Source organism: Scylla paramamosain, chromosome 7 (assembly GCF_035594125.1).
Source record: "Scylla paramamosain isolate STU-SP2022 chromosome 7, ASM3559412v1, whole genome shotgun sequence".
Lineage (NCBI taxonomy): Eukaryota > Metazoa > Arthropoda > Malacostraca > Decapoda > Portunidae > Scylla > Scylla paramamosain.
This window is the reverse complement of record NC_087157.1, coordinates 7548228-7572500: the sequence shown is the minus strand read 5'-3', so window position 1 is coordinate 7572500 and position 24273 is coordinate 7548228. Positions and strand designations below refer to the sequence as shown.

General features: G+C 40.5%; 1 protein-coding gene across 1 annotated transcript; it reads right to left on the bottom strand.

Moving 5' to 3' along the window:
- Nucleotides 1–14705: 14705 nt before the first annotated feature.
- LOC135101973 (myophilin-like) lies at nt 14706–22731 on the bottom strand. Its single transcript, XM_064006500.1, has 4 exons — nt 22574–22731; nt 19069–19205; nt 17566–17770; nt 14706–15576 (listed from the first exon to the last, which is right to left on the bottom strand). Exons 1-4 carry the CDS (start codon nt 22619–22621, stop codon nt 15406–15408), a joined length of 561 nt encoding a protein of 186 aa, XP_063862570.1. The 5' UTR covers nt 22622–22731; the 3' UTR covers nt 14706–15405.
- Between the last annotated feature and the right edge of the window lie 1542 nt (nt 22732–24273).

Genomic DNA, 24273 nt, shown 5'->3' with positions numbered 1-24273 from the left:
TGTGCGCTGACAGTCTCATCCCGGATTTGAATCAGGCCCCGCGGATTCTTAACCAGGAGCGGTAGCCACTGCGCTAATGAGGCGCTCTACGCAACAAGGATGGGCCTTAAATAAAGTGAAGACAGCTTATAGTTCCGAGAACTCGTGATACTCCCACCCAGAAATCTGAGGATGGAAAAAGTAATAGGATAGAAAGATGAAGAAATGGATTTTGTTACTGAGTCCCCCACTTCTTCACGTGTTGGGGAGTCCTGCCAAAACTTAGTAAAAAGTAAACTTTTAAAAGAAAAAAAGATGGTCAGTATATCACTCCAAAACGAGAACTATAGGAGAAAAATAGTGAATCTACATTAAGTGTCATAAGGAGAAAACACAATAGGTAAAATTCCAAATGTTTGCTAACATAGTTACAGCATATGTTGTTAGTGTCGAGTCTGTTGCGAACTTTAAAAGATCAGATAAATTCATATATAAGGATAATAGCTGGATGTAGACACATGTTTTAAACAGGGACTCTCACGTGTAGGCCAGATGGCTTCCTGCAGCTTTCCTTATTTTTTTCTTTTGTATTAACCCTATAAGGACCAAGTTTACATTCATGTCGTAGAGAAAATACTAAATCCTATCCATTTTAATGAGTTTTACTACAAAGGCATATTAAATGACGTATGAACGATAATCTTATATTGTTTCCTGATTTGGTTTAGAATTGTACCACTGGTGTCGTGATTTCAAAATAAAGTTTGGCTTGATCTTTTTAGGACAACTGACCAGATAGACCGTAAAAAAGGTATGCAGAACATTGATGCAATATCTTCTGTTTATGTTTTGTGCAATGACAGAGATACAAAGCTACTGAAAATGGAATTTCTGATTTTCTTTTATATCTATGTAGTGTTCATTTTGTATGGAAGTCAAATAATCATTATTTTCTTGTTGCAGCATTACATTGTATTTTCCATAGAATGTGCTTGCAAGTTCCTTAAAGTTTGGGACCATAAAGCGAAGCCGTTCACTGTTCACAACTGTAGGCCACTAACCAACTCCACTGATTTCAGGTGTAGGAATATATTTTGCTGCATGAATTATTTATTTTTAAATGGCATATTCTTTTCAAGACTAGTGAGGAGCGGTTTTCCAAAACAAAGTTTTTTCAAGGGTGGTTTTCGTTTTGACAAGGCATGTTCCATGCCTTGTCAAAACACATTGCCACATTCAATTTGAATTATGTAATTTTTGTGGTACATCTAATTTACTGGCATCCCATCGGTAAAGAAGCCATACATGGCTATTGCTACATCAAGTAAATGGAACACCACCCCTCGCGCTCCCCCACTGAAGGTCTTGACTATTTTGGGGCAAGGGACATCTATTACTTCCTTCTTCTTCGAGTCATACCTTCTAAAGGTTTCCAAAGGGTCAGTAGTTGAAAGGCTCACGAGAAGAGTTACACAACGATTGTCTAGCAGTTTCGGAGCACACAAGTTGGTTATTTAAAAGTTGTGCTCACCTCTACATAAGATCTCCTTTGCTTTTTAATATTTCCATATCTGAAGGCAGAACATTTGCTATCCCAATCAGCCTTTAGTTAAAATGTACACCAACTACCATAGTAAAACATGTGGTTTGGATTCACTGGGATTGTGTATGCCAACAGCAGCAACACTGCGGTAGCATATGCATCTAACACTGATTCTCCTTGGAGAATCAGGAATAAATTAATGTCGTACATAAATGATAGCAGAGATATCGCACAAACAAATATTTTAAATCCCGACTTACGTGGTTTATAAGGGATATACTGTTTTAGAACAGATGATCCTTGGAATAATCATTTCATTTAAGCAGCACCTTTGAGACACCGGAATACTGCAAAATTCACATTACTGATGGCCCATCAGATGGCAGACCTTGAACAGCTATTGGGGTCATTCTTATCAGCTCCTTGAAAGCTGTCACTGAAATGTGGACAGGTTTTCATTTCTTTCCCAGTGAAAACTTTGCATGTCAACTTGGTTTCAGTTGCCTTACTCCAATAAAGCCTAGTACAAAGACAAAAATCTAGACCCTAAAACATTACTCCAGCTCATGTTTCTCTAGCCCCAATGGGTTCTTTACATTTTATTAAGTTGCATACAAATTACCGTTTTACAATGAATTGTATAAAGTCATCATCAAAAATACCTTCGGGATAGCTTACTGGTTAGTGAAGCTCCATAGATACAGATATACTAACAAGTCACTTAGGAATTTCTCCGATAATTCGACAAGGTGTTGCATCCTGCCTTTCCCCATCTTCATGATTTAAGGGTGCGTGAAAACTTTTTTTCATGAATATTATGAGAGATGGCTTCTGATATGGTGCGGATCTGCACCATCACTCAGCTTCGTCGTTATAAGGAAAATACCTCCAATACACAAGGTGCATTTGAAGTGGTCCAAAGATGTAGCGAAGATCCTTTTTGTACGAGTATTTAGGCTATGACAGTGGCTCTCATCATCATCATCATCATCATCATCGTCATCATCATCATCATCATCATCATCATCATCAGCGTCATGATGCTCATCATCATAAGCTTCTATGATTCCACTACAAAAAAGTTCCTCCAACCTTCTACACTCACATCTGTCAGCTGCCCATTTATTGCAGACCACTCAAGTTAAACTTCTCATCTCTCATTCAAATTTTCTATATGCCCTACTTTGGTGTACCATCCCTAGTGGACCATTTCGGTTCTCCAGTTATTACTTACTCCGTTATCTGTTCAGTGCACCACGCGACGACGCGTGTGTCCTAAATGCACGGCGATGAAAGACCACGTATGGTTCATATGCTCAAACTTTTCAGCGTCTTATCTCAAATACTAACAGAATCTAGTGAAAGTTATTTGGTTTTCTGGGACGTTATCATGCTCCTAATAATAGTTTACCAGGATTTCATATCATCAATGAGAAAAAAAGGCATGAAAATCGAATTAATTATCTTTGCGACCTTAACAATCATGAAATTTTCTGCACAAATGGCAAAATGAACATACAAATTAGTAAGCATAATAATATTAGATACTTTATTATAAATATTGGAGTGACAAAGGACAACATATTTTTTGCATCAAATAAAGCAAATAGTACCCTGACCTGTCCTTACATTACATGAACAATAAACACAGGCGATTTTCTTTTTCTTCTTCTACATATAAAACAGCCTTGATTCAAGAATTTGTCACTGCACCGTACACAATAACCAGACTTTTATCTAAATATTCTGAAATTACCAATGCATATTTTTACGCTCTTACTGTTGCTGCTGCTGTTCGAATCGCCAAATGCTTCGAAACAGTGGTCCGTAAATCAAAAGGTTTCTGTGTCATATCTCGCCTACTTTTAACAGGCCTAGGTGGAAGTCAATGGTGTTTTCAAGGATTATTTTCATTATTTTAGTGATACTTTAACATTGATTGTACAGCATTAAAAGGGGAACAAAAATCTAAAAGAACCAAACTAATCATCCTTGTGGCCTATGAGAACACACCTAAAGAGACAACGAAGCCAGTGAACGAAACAAAGGGCCGAATTATGAAACTTAGAATGCATTCTCCGGGGAAAAGTCCAACACACTCTCTCTCTCTCTCTCTCTCTCTCTCTCTCTCTCTCTCTCTCTCTCTCTCAAAATAAGCAAATACATAGAAAAGTAGGCAAAAGAAAAAAATTGACACATTTGCTATTTGGAGTCAGAAAGGAATATAACTTAGATTTTTCTTCGTAAAACACAGTAACATCTGCATAATTTTACAACCAAGCACAGATACGAATAAAAAGCGTGTGTGTGTGTGTGTGTGTGTGTGTGTGTGTGTGTGTGTGTGTGTGTGTGAAGGATAGTCGTAGGAAAGCAGGAATCATTTAACTGAATCGAAATCCGGCAAAAATAAGTAGGAAAGAATGAAACTACAAGTGCATGAGAGGCAAATCCGTCTAACACAGTAACAACCGAACGTAGGACCTAACCCGCAAAGAAAAAAATACTAATTAAAAAAAAAAAAAGGAAGGTTATCAAGCAGCGCAGCGAGAGGAGGAGGAAAAGGAAGGAGGAGGAGGAGGATGTAACATTACCCTGACTCAGGAAGACCGTCTTGGGCCAGGAGCTATGATGCGACTACGACGTGACTGAAGGGTCGTGACAGCAGACCTACACACAACGCCCACACACAACGCCCACCCCATGTCATCACTCCGACGGCCTTGACTGAAAATGGTGTGTGTGTGTGTGTGTGTGTGTGTGTGTGTAGGTAAACAAGTGAGACAGTAAAGAATCTACTGTTATTGTTATATAGAAATGTAGAGTTTAAATAGGCAAGTGAAATATATACCAGCTGTATGTCGAGGTTGTTGCAGTAGTAGTAGTAGTAGTAAAAGTACACTCTCTCTCTCTCTCTCTCTCTCTCTCTCTCTCTCTCTCTCTCTCTCTCTCTCTCTCTCTCTCTCTCTCTCTCTCTCTCCACGGCAGTCCCATTCATCCCCCGACTCTCCCATTCATGCACCCTCCCCTACTGCTCGCCACAGCCTCCCCATTGCTTCTTACCCCCTGCCCTTCTCGCCCTTCTTATAGGAAGTCACGGTTTTCCTTAAAGAGCGAAGCGTTTTTGCTGGAGAGCTAGTTGCTTTCACACAATCTGCTTTACTTCAGCGGCCCCACACGCCATGCCTTCAAAGAGTCATTCAGTGAGCCTCTAAAGTCGTGACAACACATTCCCCGTGACTCTAGAAGGGACTACGTAAGAATCTTCAGTTAGTGACCGCAGCGAAAAACCGGGAAGTGTCAATACAGTTTTATGGTATCAGTGTTTTTTTTTTTTTTCCAAAGGGTGAGGGAGGATCAGGGAAGGAGGGGGGCGGGGGACGGAGGTGGTAAGGAAGTGGTTGGGGGGAAGGGGTAATGGGATACACGTGTGGTTTCTTGCAGCATTGCAGTTACTTTATTCCTACTTTTCCTCTTTTTCCTAATTCACCTTCCCAATGTTCCTTTTTTCATCCAGTTAATAGGATCTCATCTTCCTCTCACCTCCTTCTCCTTTTCTTTTCTTTCCTTTTCACTCTCCCCTATCTCCTTCCCTCTCCCCCATCTCCTTCCCTCCCTTCCCTCTTTTGCTTCCAAGGTTGTATAGGGAATCGTGGGTGTAGAGAGAGAGAGAGAGAGAGAGAGAGAGAGAGAGAGAGAGAGAGAGAGAGAGAGAGAGAGAGAGAGAGAGAGAGAGAGAGAGAGAGAGAGAGAGAGAGAGAGAGAGAGAGAGAGAGAGAGAGAATGAAGCTAGTAGAGGTCAAGGGCCTGTGAGGCGTCGAATACTCTCTCTCTCTCTCTCTCTCTCTCTCTCTCTCTCTCTCTCTCTCTCTCTCTCTCTCTCTCTCTCTCTCTCTCTCTCTCGTCACCTCCAGTCCAATCCAGTATATTCCAGTCTGATTTTTTTTCTGTGAATGTCAAGGACGAAGCTCTTCATCTTTGAAATTAAACAGCAATTAATCATGAGCGTTTATTGAGAGAGAGAGAGAGAGAGAGAGAGAGAGAGAGAGAGAGAGAGAGAGAGAGAGAGAGAGAGAGAGAGAGAGAGAGAGAGAGAGAGAGAGAGAGAGAGAGAGAGAGTGCACTTTTCCTATTTTACTGGATGTCAGATGATCATTCAATCTTTCCCTCTCTCTCCTCGGGTACTTTCATTCCTGATCTACTTCCTGTGACGAGAAGACAAGTGCGTGAGGTGGAGGGGCGGTCACAGCTTAGTCCGTGTTTCCTGCCACTCACACACTTCCCTACACCAGTGGCTATCAAAGTATCTGCCCTGCGTCCCCTTTTCTTAACTCATCCTATCTTGATCTAGCACAGGATGACTTTACCTAAGCTAGCCAAACGTAGTATAACCTAACCTAACCTAACCAATCTAGTCTATAACCGCAAAATTACGTTGATGGATAATTACGACTGTCATCTTGTAATCATGTCGAAGTGCGGGGACATAAGATCCTTTTGTTGCGCTGCTGAAAACCCACAAATCTATCTATTCTTGTATGTATCCCTTTTATCACCACGCTATTTCATCCGGCCGTGTTACTGTACCCACTCCAAATGAAAGGGTTTCGTCTTCACCAAGCCCTCTTTTTTTCTACTTATACACAATACTGGAGTTTTCGAAGAGTGTCTATGCAAAGATCAGTGTTTCTGGGATCCTAGCGTGCCACAAGACCACCATTCAGTAGATAAATAAACATAATACAAGAGAAGTATCATAAACACAAGTCACATGTTTTACATTACTGAAAATCATATCAGTGCCATGCATATTAAATTTGTTTCACTATATAGGCAACTTACGCTGTACTCTTCCACTTCATAGACACAGGAACTCTTAGTTATTCCAGATTCATGAGAAAAATAACGTAAACTGCCAAAGAAAGAGATGCCAAAGGAAAAGATGCGAGATGTTTTTACTATCCACTACACTGCACTGAAGACATGAGACGCAAAGGAATAAGCGAAAGGATGGCACACGTCGGAAACAAATGAAAAAAAAAAAAAAAAAAGCTCATTAAAAACAACGACCCCGAATAGAGATTTAAGCTGAGAAGAAGAGAAGGATAATATTGAAATAACATTAGCGTTTCTACCGGAGGGCTAGGTTAGGCTAAGTGAGGTTAGGTTGACATTAATTCAGTTCATTAATTTCATTGTTAATCCCTTCACTGTGTAGATCATGATTTAATTAACCACTTCACTGCTAAATGCGACTTTTTTCATTAATTACCAACCACCCTGAGACATCTTTTCTTGTTCTACAGCCACTTCCACGTACTACATAGAAATTGCAGTCTTTTATTTTCTTCTCTCACATTTTTTTCTTGTAGATGCGCTTTACAGATTCCATACATTTTTTTTTTTTTTTTTGTGTGTGATGTGACTTGTTGCATATCGCCGTGAAAGGGTTAAAAGTATCATATTTAAGCCCAGAAATAGTAGATGGTCACTGTCACCAAATGAGCAATGGCTAGTGTCATTTCCACCAAACCCATAGAAGACTGTCCACCAGGGTTTAAGAGCCAAAATCAAGCAATGGGTCCCGATCTGCCACCACTTTCCATCTTCACCCTCACCTACCCTCACCGCCATGCATGGGACAGCTAGCCAGCCTCCTCCTCCTTCTCCTGCTACTCTAATACTTTGGACTCTCGTCTTCTTTCATTTATAAAAGTCCCTCACTTCCAATTAGACACCTTCTCTTCTGATACCGGACTGAAGCATGCCCGGGCCTCCTCTTCCTTGTCTCTCATTCTCAATGTACTCCATCACACACACACACGCACAGAGAGAAAGAGAGAGAGAGAGAGAGAGAGAGAGAGAGAGAGAGAGAGAGAGAGAGAGAGAGAGAGAGAGAGAGAGAGAGAGAGAGAGAGAGAGAGAGAGAGAGAGAGAGAGAGAGCGAAGTACCACCTATTAAGCCTCCACCGTCAGCAAATAAGCTCACTCCCTCCTCCTCCTCCTCCTCCTCCTCCTCCTCCTCCTCCTCCTCCTCCCGGCTCCTTCCTGTCTGATGCTCGGCTGTGGCCTGCCCGCCGCCTCTCCACCCCTCAGTGAGCGCCTCTGGGAGTTTACATCATGGACACAATGGTACCGTTTGATTTACCGCAAGGAGAGTTGAGGTGATGGATGGGCGCAGAGCTATTGCTTCAACTGGCGGCGGCGGCGGCGGTGGTGGTGGTACTGGTGGTGGTGGACTGACACTATTGTAAACTCATGTGTTGCCCTTAAAATCCTATCTATACTTGTTTCTCCTTTTCTTCCTTTTTCTCAGCATTCACTTATCGGACTTCTCTCACATCTCCTCCTCCTCTCCGCTCATCACAAACAGCCCCGTAACAGCCAACAGGTCTGCTGCTTTTTTCTTCTTCTTTTGTGTTCCTCCTACTCCTCCTGTTACTTCTCCTGCTCCTACTAAATCGCTACCTCATGCACCCCTCCTAACTCTTACCTTCGTCACCCTCCTCCTCCTGCTGTTACTCCTTCAGTTTATCATCATTCACTCTACTGTGGTCCTTCAATCCTTTCCTGCCCCCAAGTTCAACATCGCCCTCCTCCTCCTCCTCTTCCTCCTCCTCCTCCTCCTCCTCCTCCTCCTCCTCGTCTCCCATAACCTCCCAAATCTCACAAGTCATCTCTGTAGCAAATTTTAAGGTCGTTGAATGTTGTTTTATTTCTAAGACGTCGCCCTCTCACCTTCATCTCCTTAAAAGACCACCACCACCACCACCACCACCACCACCACCTGCCGCACTATTATCCCAGAATCACGTGCTACTCAGTCACCACCTTTATCTCCACAACACCACATGCTTCCACTAGCCATACATGATCCACCACCATCATCACCATCTCTGGTACTACATGTATTAGTTGCACATAGTTTTCATGTCACCACACCGCTGTATGTGTAGTGAATATACCACACTCTCTGTTCTTAAAGTTGGTGGTGATAGTGGTGATGATGGTGGTGATGGTTGTGGTAGTATAAAGTAGTAGTAGTAGTAGTAGTATTTGTTGTTGTTGTTGTTGTTGTTGTTGTTGTTGTTGAAAAATAATATTAGTAACAGCAACAACCACAATGATAAAGTTAGTAGCAATAATCATGATAATAGTGATAATAACAACAGGAGCAGCAACACAACAACAACAACAACAACAACAACAACAACAACAACAATGGCGATGACGACTGTAGTATGTCAGTGTGTTATAATAATGAAGAAAAACAAGTAGAACACAGGCACGTATAATACTCCAGTCATGTTCCTCACACACCCACATACACCCTTCCTCCTCCCCTTCCTCCTCCCCTTCCCCTCCTCCTCCTCTTCCTCCTCCTCCTCCTCCACTATGGTACAAACGTGAGTTCAAGGGACGTTCAGCAGCACTCACGAGAGGAGGAGGAGGAGGAGGAGGAGGAGGAGGAGGAGGAGGAAGATAGGATTAGATAGGGCATCCCTCCTCTCTCTCTCTCTCTCTCTCTCTCTCTCTCTCTCTCTCTCTCTCTCTCTCTCTCTCTCTCTCTCTCTCTCTCTCTCTCTCTCTCTCCTACACACTTAGGGTTAGAAGGGCCGCTGAGTCAGCAATTTATCACCATTAAAACTATCAATGAAAAAGGGATTTTTTTTCTTACTTCTCCATTTTCTTTCTTTTCTTCATGGCAGTAACAATCGAGAATTCTCACCATGGCTTCCTTTTCTTTTTTTCCCCCCGTCCCTTTAAACTGTTCCACTTCTACGGCTCCTCTCCTCCCACGCACCGGAGAAGATGAGAGGAAGAGAGGGAAAAAAATAATAATAGCGGCGTTCAGCTTGAGACAAAGCATCTGATTGATATTTTTAGTTACACTGACAAATCTTCCTCCTCTCCATGTTCGGACGCTACTCGTGTCGCTTTTATTATAATTTATGATTATACTTGTTAAGTTTTCTGCTTTGCCTGTCCTACAACGAATCACTCAAATTTGTCTCTCTCTGTCGTCTGTCCTCTCTGTGTGTTCTACTATTCCGTCTGTGAGTGTCTGTCTTTCAGTCTATGTATGTCTGTTTGCATAAGGACAGACAGGCACTGGAAATAGATGCCTGCACTTGACGTCTTTTTAAACAACTGCAAGGATGCCAGAACTAACGTTGAATACACATTAACACTTACACACAACCAAATGATATTCACATTATGGAAATCACCGGGTATTAGATCGCTACCGTGCACTAATCCTTTAAACCTGGTATTTTCACATTATAAAATAAAGTACTTTTTAAACTGTACGGAGGCACCGATGAGCTATGGCGTGCGGGAGGAAGCACAGGATCTGGAACTTTGGAGACTGTGAGGAATGTGACAGCTACTGTAGACGTCATGGTGTGTGAAGGCGTTACTAGAAATATTCGTTAGGAAAGATTGCTTTGTTAATTGTTCCGTACGGTTTAATTCGGAGGTATTCTCTCTAAACATAAGGACAAGTAAAATTTCTCCACCACCGCCGCACTGGTCGTGATGTGGTGCCAATGACATCTTCCTCTTATTTTCATTTTTTACTACAAAATTTTCTATGTCCTCGTTTTCTACAAGATACACGGTGCTCCCATATAACTGCTTCCTTCCGGGCAGGCCAGGAGGAAGGGAAGGGTGGGGGGAGGGAGCCTTGCTGTAATATATCCTGTTCTACTCGTGGCTCAACAGCAGTATATAGTTGAGCAGGTGCCCTCGATATGCACAGGCAGACCCTCCTAGCATTTGCTCTTCCTGTGTAATCCAACTCATTTCGAATCTCAGAGGTAAAATAAGAAATCAAGGAAAGAAGATGAAGGAACAGGGAGAGAGAGAGAGAGGGGGGCGGCAGGAGGAGGAGGGGGCGTGGAGACGAGGCGTGTCTAACGTCTGCTCCCACTACCAAGAACATAATACCTCTTGGTCTTGCCCACTACCTCACTTGTTGTGTCTGCCATTTTATTACCCATTACCGATCCCACGAGGACCATCACAAAGAGACGGCCTTACTGGAACAATAACTCCTTTTTTTCTGTTATATGACGCTACCGCAGTCGATCAAGAAACTATCTTATGTATTTTATCATAGTGCTTCGTGCTGGTCATAATTATAGTGGTAGTGGGTAGTAGTAGTAGTAGTAGTAGTAGTAGTAGTAGTAGTAGTAGTAGTAGTAGTTGTAGTTGTAGTTGTTGTTGTATTGAAGGTGGCAAAGACAGTGATGACGGAGATGAAAATGGAGACAGTGATAATGGTGGTGGTGGTGGTGATGGTATAACGACAGTCATACAGCACTCCATCGCCTTGTGACACTCGTATGGTTGGCCAATGAATGTTGCAGCACCACCTCACTTGCAGCACACAAGTACAAACCACGCCATAACACCAGGTCATAACATGCACGAGAGGCCTCGTTTGCCAGAGACATGAAAAAAGTAGGATTATAACAACACATGGTAGAGCCTTATGTAGTGACGTGAGGCTGGAACTTCTGATAAGGTAAACAGAAAGATTATTTGACTCACTGCAAAGGCTTCGAATGAAACCTTCACAAAGGAATACAAACGAAGAAAAATAAACTTCAAACTTAAAGGCCCTCACAAGCCTGTTTGTGGTAAGCTACACTGTCTATTTCAAGTAAAGATACACAAAGATTATGATAAACTACAGTCTAATTTATAGCAAAAAGAGTAGGATAGCAAAGACGAAGGCTTCTCCCCTCGTAAGCGTTAATGCTATAATTAAAGGAGGTCAGGGACTGCTTCCAAATGAGAGTCTACGTACCTATACTCTCGCTGTGAAAGAGTTACGTGTTCCTGAAAGCCGTGCTAAGGTCACTAAGGGTTTTCACTGATATGCTAACAGACTGTCCTGCTCTCTAAGTAAGAGATGAGATGTGTGGTGAGCCAAAGGTATCGGTTTAAGCCATGCATTAGACAGAATGAGCTCTGAACTAACAGGAAGGATAAAGCTGACGAATACGAGTTCAGTACGTAATACCCATTACCAAGGTGAATAGTAAACACACACACACACACACACACACACACACACACAGAGAGAGAGAGAGAGAGAGAGAGAGAGAGAGAGAGAGAGAGAGAGAGGGGGGGGGTCCAGAAATGCCTGATCCATTTTGAGTAGTTTCCCATCTGTCAAAGTTTTCTTTCTTGAGATTCGGTAATTATGACTAACTCATGTAAACTTAGCATATTAAGTTAGAGTTCCACCTGTGCACTCAGTATTATACTCGTATATATATATATATATATATATATATATATATATATATATATATATATATATATATATATATATATATATATATATATATATATATATATATATATATATATATATATATATATATATATATATATATATATAAAACATTATTGCGTTAAACTGCTAAAAATACCAATATTCTGCGATTTTTGGGAGGTGGTATATTTTTATTTCTACAGGTCATCTGCATTGTCACGATGAGATCCTCGTTCCATTGTTTTTTACTGACATCCACTGAATAATTGAAGTATAATGCAGAGCTGGAAAGACGAGTTCCTTGTGTGTATATATATATATATATATATATATATATATATATATATATATATATATATATATATATATATATATATATATATATATATATATATATGTGGTGTGTACTTTACTTTCTGCAGGAAGTAATTTTGTGCATAAAGATCTTTGAATAAGTGCGCGTGGTCTTCTATATAATTATAATAATAATAATAATAATAATAATAATAATAATAATGGGAAGGCTGGTGGAAATTCATAACCTACAAGGGCAGCGCCGGTATCGAAATCTCTACATTTTAGAAAAATAGCAGAGAATAAAACAGCCGCACTATCATTTCATAAATAAGAAACAACGATGTTTGTAGCAAGACCAATAGAGTAACAAACACACACACACACACACACACACACACACACACACACACACACACACATCATGACGTCACTTAGTACCTAACAGATTAAAAAGGTGTCGTTAGATGATTCCATCATTAGATGTTTTAAGCATAACCACACCATTTTTATTCTATCATATTCTTTATCCCAACATATTCCACAGTCAATACAGCAATAATAATTTGCCAATACAACTCCATACAAATTTTGATTCCCGTCAAAACTATTCCGGGGAGCAATTTTGACGGTAGGAGATATTTGGTACGACAACCTAACAGCGGAACTGCCTCGCGGAAACACCCTGTGCAACACCGAGCATCGTCCCTGGTGGACTTCCTGAGCTATTCACAACAATCTTGATTATGATAGATGCTTATAATATACATTAATGACAAAGGTCGATGATGACGCTGCTAATGTAAAGATGGTGACCATGACAAATCCATGATGATTCCTTTCCTGAATATGTCCCTAACTGATGCCGAAACTGCCAGTTCATCCAGTACCACACACGTTATGCAGTAACAAAACATTATACTGAAGTAACATTAGCGTCTTCATCCGAGGGCTAGGTTAGGTTTAAATTCATTCAGTTCATTAATTTAATTGCTGATCCCCTAAATGTGGTGATCATATTTTGCCCCATAATGGTCGGGGTCAGGAAATTAGTTGGCTAAGGTCACTTCCACACCAAAACATCTTGACTACAACCCACTATGCACTACTAAACTTGCTGACATCCCGCTTTTGTACATAAAGATTTCTCTAAGGCAGCAAGTAATCTCCAACAGCAGCTAATATTACTCACCGCCAAGTCCTCGCCGCCTCGACATGTTCACACCTAATCTCACTCAAGCTGTCCCCCGTCACAGATCACATCAAGGAAACTAGAGAGTCATTAAGGTTCCTTGGGTTACACATACGTGTCTCAGTTTAGTTTCAGCGATCACAACACTAGCCCACCTCAAGTCACCACTGGATACTACCGCCATGACTGTTTTGTTCACCTCGCCAGCACGCTTCGGAGCTTTTACTGCTGCCCAACACCAGTCCAAATTGTTGACATAACTATAGAGTATTTATTTTCAGTTACTAAGTATCTAGATTCAATAATAAAATTCAGTGTAGTTACAACCAATGAAGATAATGTTCATATTACTAAGCAAGCTCCATCTACATGATAGCTTTCCTAATGACAGAGAGAACACTATTCAGTGTTTTCGTAATAGGTTAAACTTGGACAATAGACAAGTTTTTAATACCACAGGTCCAAAAATGATGAAGATTTGGAACACTGAAGTAAGCATCTAATCCGATATCAGAACATAGTAGTGTGAACAATTCACATCTCATCTCATGCTAAAACAGCTTTTATAAAGTTAAGCGTTCTGAATCGTCTCCAGTTTTTCTCACACCCACTCAGCTGCTTTGTACAGGGGCAGGTATGTAATATGCTTCATATATACATTTATTTTATGGAGGATTCCGCTTTGTGCTCATCTGAACAGGGTGGAGTATAAAACATTGTCTTATCAACAATTCTCCTCCGGTTGTCTTTAGCACAGCAATAATGCATTTCTTGCTATCTTTTACTGCTAATTTTCACGCTAACAACTCTGGTCTTGCTAACTGCATGCCTCCCCTTCTCCCGCGGCCTCGCTGCACTAGAACCTATTTTCTCACGCCCCCGTTCTGTCCACCTCACTAACGCAAGAGTTCAACAGCATTCTGTCATTCATCCCTTCTGTCAAACTCTGGAGCTTCGTGTCTGGTTTTTGTATTATGCCTTCCTATGAACTCTTTTAATAGGGAGGTTTCAAGATATATTCAAATTTTGAATGATGGATTTGGCTCTGAGGATCACCACCTCAGTGGACCGTTTTCTTCCATTTCCTTACCGTTAGCCTATGACCCTCGCTCTTAAAAATAAATAAATAAATAAATAATATAGTAATAAGAAAATAGAAAAAATAATATCCCACTAAAAACTTGACTTTGCTGTCTTTTCATTGCCTATAAAAATAATGTTACTTCCACTGGTCACAATGTATTGTTCATCCAGCCGGCCAATAATCACATATATGGAGTACCATAATTGTATTTTCATTCCCTTAGTCAATGTCCTCACCCTCTCCATTGATTCATAAGAGTACTTACATTTTGAAATATATTTTCATCTCAAGATGCAGTACATATACAAATAAATAAAACAACAAAGATTCTTTTTACTTTATTTTTATCTTTAAAGTTCACTAAGACCTGGAATGTGACAGCAACTGAAGGAATGGTAAGAAACATGAGGAATGAGGAAGAAGAGTGCAACACAGCATTCACTTCACAGGTTGAGCAGTGTAAGAGTGATCCATGTTTATGAAAGCGTGACCAACCAGCCTTGGAACGCAACTTTTTTTTTATATAAGTTAAGATTAAATATTCTTTGAAAAAAACATATATACTATATATGCACTTTGAATTGTACTCTCCTATAAAGTTTTACATGAAAAAAAAAAAAAAAATGAAGGATATCTTTATAGAAAACTATCGCTCTCCTTACATTATCAATTAACAGCAGATAAAACCCATTATTGTCGCAGGCAGTTCACTCAACAGCCATTAAGGTCTTTGTTCCCTCCTACACCTTCCAAGATCTGAGGAAGGTGCACATAAATATGTTTCCTCAGGGCAAGGAAGGAGAGGAGAGGTCAAAACCAAAGTTAACATGAACCTGCCTTGACCAGCCCACCAACATTCTGTATGAAGAATAATCCTTCAATTCATCAACTGTGATTCCTGAAAAATAAACTATGATGACACTGTACACCAACAGTACCCAAGAGAATAAATTTCCAATCCCATACTTTTTCCCTCCCTTTCTTGTGGCGCAATTTTGAATTTCCACAGCAGCTCAGCGTGCAGCCTACATGTGGCGGGTGTTGCCAAAGGACATTCCTGCCTGGTTGGCACCCTTGTTGGAGCCGTACTGCAAACTGATGACAGCATTGGAGGCATTCAGCTGTTCCTCAGTGAAGTTGCGCACATTCTTCTCAGCCTCCTTGGGTCCAATAGAGGGCTTTCCAAACTGGCTACCCTGTAATATCATGTTGATAAGTGAAAGGAAATCACTATGACTTGGTAAGTAAGAAGAAAAATGGCTGCTTAAAAGAAATCATTGTAGCACTGGATGATAAGAGTAAATGCACATCAGCAGGAAATCAGAAAGATGTTGCAGAAATGTCTTATCAGTCAGTATATTTGTAACTTCATGTTGAGATCAATCAAATGAATCTTTCAAGTAATCTACTCGTAAGTGTTGAAGCATAACAAAGAACTTTGTGATAACCCCATAATTAGAAAGGCTCTTAAGTAAAAGATCAAATAAATCAAATAATCTCATGATGTTCAAGTATAAATCTGATATCCACTTTTACTTAACATGCATCAGTAGTTTTATCATTTACTACAGACAGCTCATTAAGGAACAAAATAGAAATCAGTGGCCATTAATTTTCAATACCTGCTCATCTCTACATGTCACTTAATTTTTGCTTTCACAGGAACTCAGTCTATGTAGAGCAAGCCAAGGGCAAGGAGTACATCTACACACCTCACCTGGCTTCCCTATTCAGGCTGTGCTACCTGCTACCCTTGACCTGAAGCACAGTGGTTATAATGCACTATTGCCATTAATTTGCAGTGGTTACATGATATTTAATTTCTTTCACTAAATTGCCTTAGTAAAATCAATAAGTCTTGTACCTCTTGCACTGTCACAAAGCAGGGACTTTATGAAAATAGCAGTTACAAGTATTAAGGTTAAATAGTTGGAAATCTAAACATATTAGCATTTTGTAAATAAAATAATATTCTGTGCTCATTTCAGTATGATTAAACTTTCACTGAGGACTGCACTGACAGTGCAGTTGAACATCATTAAATCACTCTTATTTCAAACTGCTGTTTAGCTTTGTTTTACTTCAAACTGATTTTTATACATTTATGTATGCATGAAAGAAATTTTGGTGCCATGAATACACCATTAGTGCATTCAATGAGGCCAAAGACACCAATACATTGTCAGAGACAATGTATTGATGAGTGTGTGTGACTGCTGTCTTGAATGATGACTTGTGAAGAATGGCAATAGTGAAAAAGTTAAAAGCAAGGTCCATCTGACAGAAAATAAATATAAGATAGAGTTATGTAACTGTCAGTGTGTATAAGAAATGGAGTGTGAGGAAAAGAGAGAAGAGTTTCTGAGAGAGGAAGAGAGAATTGTGAAGAAAGACCTCAGCACAAAAGTGAGATGTAGTAGAAGATGGGGCATCTGGGATAAATGATCTACCTTCAAGGAAATAAGAATGGGGAGTAGCTCTTGAAACTATGTGAATAATGAAGGTTTGTAATAAGAAACACAGAGATATTAAAAATTAAGCAAAGACAAGTAGAAATGATGGTAAAAAATAATGCAATGATGGGTTTGTGCTGATGAACAGGAATGAAAATTAGTGAGGAACAGATGTGAATGCACCAATACACCACAAGAAATTAGATGGGGATTCAATTGTTCATTGTGAAAGTGGAGAATTGATAAACAATGAAGAAATTAAAAAAAGCAAAAAGATAGTGTGAACCAATTAACTTTTTAAAAGCACACAGCTAGGGAAAATACACTGAAAGCAAAGAGTTATTTTATAAAGAAAGTGTGATGAGGTGGAGAAGAAAGTCATAAATACATAAATCAGTGTCAATGACTAACAATGGGAAAAGCTTTGAAAATTCAGAGATTGGTAAAGATTAGAATGCCAGTTTGCTCCAAAATACAAAGCAGTATTTGCATACGTGCATTAAGCAAACTACTTAAAATAACCTGCTACTGTCATGAAGGAAGGAACTATTATCATCATTATTATTATTACTGATGTTATTTATTTTTATTTATTTTATTTATTTATTTATTTTATTTATTCATTTTATTTATTTATTTATTTTTTTTTTTTGTGTGTGTGTGAACTATCTATATTAGCAAGAACTTTACTCATTCCTCTTTTCTATATCTGATACAAATTCTCCTTCTCACCTTCCTTCCCAGAGACTGGATGCAGATGACTACAGAGTTGAGGTTCTGCTTCTCCCACAGGTCCACAGTCTGGAAGGTCTCCTGAGAGGGCACGCCACACGCCTTGGCTCCATCCACAAAGTTGTTGATGTTCTCCATGCACTTGAAGGCCATGCTAGAGGTCTGGATCTTCTTGATGTGCCCAGGCTTCAGGGCATTGATAACCCTGAGGAGAATGCACAAAAGGATGAGAGGGGCTGTGATGATGAACAGATGTATTAGGATATAAGAAATAATGAGAGGGATGCATGATGGTACAAGAGAAATTGCCAGAGACTTCAGGATATCCAAAAAAGAGAATGTAAGATGAGGAAGAATTTATTCTACACTGGAAAGCTGGAGGAATTTGAAAGGCTGTGTTAGACAGTGATGTTTTTCATCTTTTTTTCATTTTTATTTAATTATATTCCCTTTTTTACTTTACATATGTTTACTTATTTGCTTTATTTAATTAAGCATTTTCTCTGTGCAAGAAAACCTAGATTCCTTACTAATACTTCAGCCAGATAGAATCAAAACTAAATTTAGTCAAACAATGTGAAGAATATTATAAATTGCATGAGGCCTATTCAAGACTGGCCATTTTAAGGAGCTAGAAACTGGAAGATACAACCTCATGCAAAATTGTGAGTCATATTCCAAGGGAACAAGTAAGAAATAGATATTATTACTGAAACAAGGTACAAGCAATGCTATTCACAGGTGACCATGAAAGATGCAGGGTTTAGCTCATTAATACAATTGGCATGGATGCTGATGTGATGTCTGATGAAACCTACACAAAGAGTAGTGTGTTTTGGATACATGTGGGAAAAATTAAGTGATTAAAGAAAAAAATAATGAAGGCAATGTTGAGGATGAAAGATATTATAGAAAAATTAAAGGAAAAAAATGGTGGTGAAACTGATAACTAGAAAAACCAGCTATGTTCCGCAAGAGCAGGGAGCAGCAGTTGCTCTTAAATGAAATACAAATTAAGTTGACGTTGTATACGCCTGTGGCTCGTGGTTATAAAAATTCTTCATAACAGGCTGTCGCTTAAAGCGAAAGGAGGCATGGTGCACAAGGATGAGGGGGTGGGGGAAACGAATAGGTGAAAACGAATAAACATGACATCAAATAGACTGAAGTTGAACATATTTGCTTAATCGTGTGACCACCTCTCTTTTAAGAACACTGGCTGTGAGCCACGCACATAGTAAGTGACTTAAACCTTCGCGTGACTGATACAACTTTATCAGCCTCACTTCCTGACATCCTGTTTATTCTTATTCCATCATATTATTGTCACATTCTCTTTATACTTCAAGAAAGGTGAAGAATGGTTTTACATTGCCACAGTGTAATGATCGTATCAGGGGGCACTGATTTTCTATCAGTATTTAATTAAGCTTGTTTCGATTCCGCATTGTGTGCTTTGATAAAATGCTAGAAGGAAAAAAAAAAACACCAGATTTTACTCACTCGCAGAGCAGGACGCCATTCCTGAGCTGCTCATAGAAGTTGTCCATGGAACCACTGGGGTCCACGTCCTTCCCCGTGACGGCGGCGATCCATTCCAGGCACTCTGCGGCCAGCTGTTCGCTGTACTTGGCCTCGACCTGGATGAGGCAGATACAAAAAATCACATGAATTATAGGAACCAACAAGCCAAAACTTAACTTAAACATTTTGTATCCCTGCCTTACTCTCTTACTTATCACACCAGGTGTCATTCATAGACTGACTGGACTGCTGGATAAGGCGGGCACCTGTCCGACATTTTTGGATTTTATTGAGTATACATACACTCCCCTGCTTATTACATGTAAATTTACACTTAAGCTGCAGAAACTATATCCATGTTGTTCCAGTTGCAAAGAGCTTCAATATTTTTAACCTTTAACACAAGTCTGATGTGACCATGAACTCAACTCTGCATCCTCTCTGTTATCAGAGGTCCGAGTATAGAGATGAGGTTCCAGCCACCAGCTGCTTCATTCTTTCAGCTTCAGTGACGCTCCCTACTTCTGTTCAGTAATGTACTTATTTATGCCGTTATCAGGCTAGTCAGACTCACGCGATGAACATCCGGGTTGGGGGGAGAGTATAAAACCCGATACAGCTATCAGCCTGGCGGTGACGTCACGGCGTCAGCTAGCGCGCCCTCAGAGTCAACAACCCCGGCACCCGCGCCGCGGGGCCAACCATGGCGATCAATTATTGCAGAACAGCTTTTTCGTCACACTTTCAAAATACTGTCAATACATTAATCATCTACACCTCTAAATCAGTATATCCTTTCCAAACATTTATATAGAGTGAAGAGTTGAGGAAGCACATTACCTTCAAATTTTACTTTACATTTTGCAACCCTGTATTTTGCTAAAAAAAATAAAAAAAATAAAAAAATAAAAAATAAAATAAAATAAAATATATATATATATATATATATATATATATATATATATATATATATATATATATATATATATATATATATATATATATATATATATATATATATATATATATATATATATATATATATATATATATATATATATACCTTACCCTTTCTCTTAAAATTTTCACTTAAACACAACTAAACCATAAATTACAAACGCAATGCTTCAATTCTTTAAGCACTTTGGGCCGTGAAGGAGGAAGGCAGTACATCACGGATACCTAAGCTGCTTCAAGGTGAGTCAAGAACCCTTTCGAAGATATGCGAAGAAGCAGCAGGCGTGAGGCCCACGTAGCAACAGAGGCGCCCGCTCCAGAGGTCATCCCGACCCCCGCCTGACCCCGGACAGTGGCTGAGGAATGAGCGCCCTGAGGAGGGACGCTGAAGAATACAAACTATAGGGACGTAACCTTTACTCTTTGCCAGAGAAGAGCGAGGTCAAGAAAATGTGCAACGCAAGCAACAAAAAAATACAAAAAGAGGAGGGGGAGGAGGGGATCTGATATCCTACAGATGGACAACAGAAGGAAACAACTCCACCGTGTCTCCAGTTATTCTAAATGCTATTCTCCACCGTGTCTCCAGTTATTCTAAATGCTCTAAGCAAGGCGTACTCAACACGAGCCAACCCATTAAAATGTGCACCCTGAACTGAGTACATATAAAAAATAATAATAAATATCCCCATATTAAAATAAGTAACATTTAATTGTCCACTTATCGAGGCAAAAAGACGTACGACACTATAGCAAAAAGACTTAAGGCACTAAAGAAGACATAATTCATGCAAAGAATATCATGCTAAGCTCAGTCGTAAAACGAAAAAAAATATTTTCTTACGATGACCTGCAGGAAAGAAGCAAGTCTTCAGACATCACTCAGTAAGACGTGGAGGAAAGAACATCACTCTTTACTAATAGCAACATGTATCTCCTCATCTTGGAAAGTGCAGTGCCTAAACCCGCGGCCATAAGGATAATGAGTTGGCAGAAATGTTCATGAAAAGCCACAAACACCAAGTCGGAGTTATTACACTTGTGACCGAGCACCCAGTAATACGAGAGGTAAGATCTTCACTTAAGCTGCCACTGATCCCTTGAACGCACGCTTGGTTGAAAAATAAAAAAAAAAGTAAAACAAGCACAGGTGTCGTATTATTTCAGGTGCATTAGTTAGAGAAAAAAAGACATTAGGAAAAGGAATCATCCCGTAATTGCACGGCCTGCCTCACAGTCCTCGCTTCACCTTCTCTTCCTTGCGCGATTGGTTGACTTGTTCTGGGTGTAAATCTTTAAATTTTCGGGGTATTAAAAGTGCAGAGGGTAAACCAGTCTCTGAGTGAGTCACTCTCTCTCTCTCTCTCTCTCTCTCTCTCTCTCTCTCTCTCTCTCTCTCTCTCTCTCTCTCTCTCAGTAAGTTGGGGGAGTGCCGGGCGGTGCAGGCGGCCGGCAGCCGAGTTCCCCCCATCCCCCTCCCTCCTCCCCACATTCCGTCCCTCAGCACCACCATCCCTGAACACCTGTGTGCATACGGGTAAACTGGTTAGGTCACGGTGCTGCGCGTGGCTACACACACACACACACACACACACTGTAGACACAACATTAAAGGAATGCGGTGACATCAACTGTTTGTGTGTGTGTGTGTGTGTGTGTGTGTGTGTGTGTGTGTGTGTGTGTGTGTGTGTGTGGTAAGCTCGAACCCCAGTCTCCTTAATTCTATCCTTTTGTAGCGATTATGTAAAAAAAAAAAAATCTTAATCAAACAGGTATAACTTGCTTTCCTCTCCTCTTCTCAACTTCCGCAGCAACACCTTATCCCACGCTAAGGTAACCACCACCAGCACCACGTCATATTGCTCCTGCTTCATCATAACCACCTGCCTCCCCCTCACCATTGCACTGCCACCTAATCTACTGACACCTGAAGATAAGTTGTTAAAAAGGACATACTTATCACTCTCTCTCTCTCTCTCTCTCTCTCTCTCTCTCTCTCTCTCTCTCTCTCTGTCTCTCTGGGTGATAACAACCACAATCCCATCAGTCTTATCAAGCATCAGTGATGTGTTACTCAATTTCATAAGCCAGGAATTCACTTATCATTCATGTTAACTACAATTTGTCTTGACGTCTACGGTATCTACTGCTTCTAATTCACGCTGTGATCTCTCCCTATCTATCTCATCATGACTCATCCTGAAACGCACAGAAGCGATTTTAATTCACTGCTTCTCTATCGCTGCGCCGTAAAACTGACACTTTTTCCACCTGTCATCGCACACGGAAAGGTGTTTACGACGTTCCCTCCCCTTTAAGTTTGAGCCTCGAATGTGTGTCAGGAGTGTAGCACAATCTTGGCCAGGATCATCGCCTCCTTACTCCTTGGCGATAAGGTTTAAAACACAGTATCTACGTATCTCCTCTCCTAGGTGCTGTCGGAGATCAATACCTCCAGCTGTTGTACTCACCGCCTGTCCTCCCTTCGTCCCCCGCCCTACCTACCGCTGGCGACCTACTGCCTTACCTTTGACTGGGCCTCAGCGGCAATTCCTGACTTGGTAGCACGGTTCATTGTCACGTGTGAAGGAGCGTCGTTCCACCCGCACTGCTTGTCTGTCCACAACTGGTGTCGAATCTGCGCCGTGTGGTGGTTTTACCTCGGCCGGGGCGCGAGCTCATTGGCTGGTAGTGACGTCACCTTTTTTTCAGCTCGGCCACTAAGGGGGCGGGGTATGGAGGCAGTTCCGTGCGCTTTGTTATGATAGATGTGTGTGTGTGTATGTGTGTGTGTTTGTGTGTGTGTTAAAAGAGAAGAATGTTCAGTCCTCCACTAGTAGCTGCAAATTAACTAAGCCCTAAGAGAGGTCATCTTAGTACAGTAGTCAGTGTTAATCAGCGTGATGTGGGAGTTGCGATATACGAGCAGGAGAGAGAAATGGCTGATTCGAATCTTCTGGGTGTCTCGGTGAAAAGAAAGGGTCGAATGAAAGGAGAGAAAAAATAAATCCATGAATGCTCACAGTCTTAAGTCATGCTTCTTTAATAAGTGCGAGAAACTTACAAGTAGAGTTACTGGTTAGCGAACGAATAAGGCAGGAAGATGAATTGCAGGTGTCGAGAGAGAGAGAGAGAGAGAGAGAGAGAGAGAGAGAGAGAGAGAGAGAGAGAGAGAGAGAGAGAGACGGATAAAATTCAATAGGTTTCAGACACCAAGCCAACAATAATGACTGTGACACTGATATCAGTATTCCTAAACGTTTCTCTATTTCATCGGGATTATGCACAAAGGCAATGGAGATGACTATTAGGGTTACAAAGCCCCTTTCTCCTGCTGAAGAAGTAGAATCCTTATTAAACTATTCCAGCAATCTCAAAAAACAACCTTGAAAATCTAATAACGCTCCATAAAACCATGCTAAAAGTAAACGAGATAAGATACTGAAATGTTAAAGAGAGAGAGAGAGAGAGAGAGAGAGAGAGAGAGAGAGAGAGAGAGAGAGAGAGAGAGAGAGAGAGAGAGAGAGAGAGAGAGAGTAAAGGTAGCAACTGTTACATGATTTCCGGTAGGTAGCAGTCCCACCAGCCCTTACCAGGTACCCCCTCTCCCCGTGTCACCTTCAACCAGTGACACGGAGCACATTACACCCCGATAAGGCACCGCTCGTCAGCCACACCCAGACAAATGACGGTCAGCGGGCGGCGTGCTAATGACGGTCGTGTGTAAGCATAAATTTCTCAACGCTGGATGAGTCAAATGTCAAATTAAAGGGGGATTAGGTGAGGTGCTATAAATGTTTTCTTGGCGTAATCGTTATCAATATTTTTTTTTATTTATTTATTTTACTTTTTCTTTTTTTTTGGGGGGGGTGTGTTACGGTTGTTGTTTTGTGGTGGTGGTGGTGGTGGTTAGAAAAATATAAGGGAAGCTGCAAGAAGTCAACGCGCCTAAATGTGACAGTGCCTGTATAAAACATACACACATACACAGACGTACCTATCACCTCTATACAAGCAGTGGTGGTGGTGGTGATGATGGTGCTCTAACTACTACTACTACTGCTACTACTACTACTACTACTACTACTACTACTAATAATAATAATAATAATAATAATAATCATAATAATAATAATAATAATAATCATCATCATCATCATACAACTACTACTACTACTGCAACTACTACCACCACCACCACCACCACCACCACCACGACTCAAGACT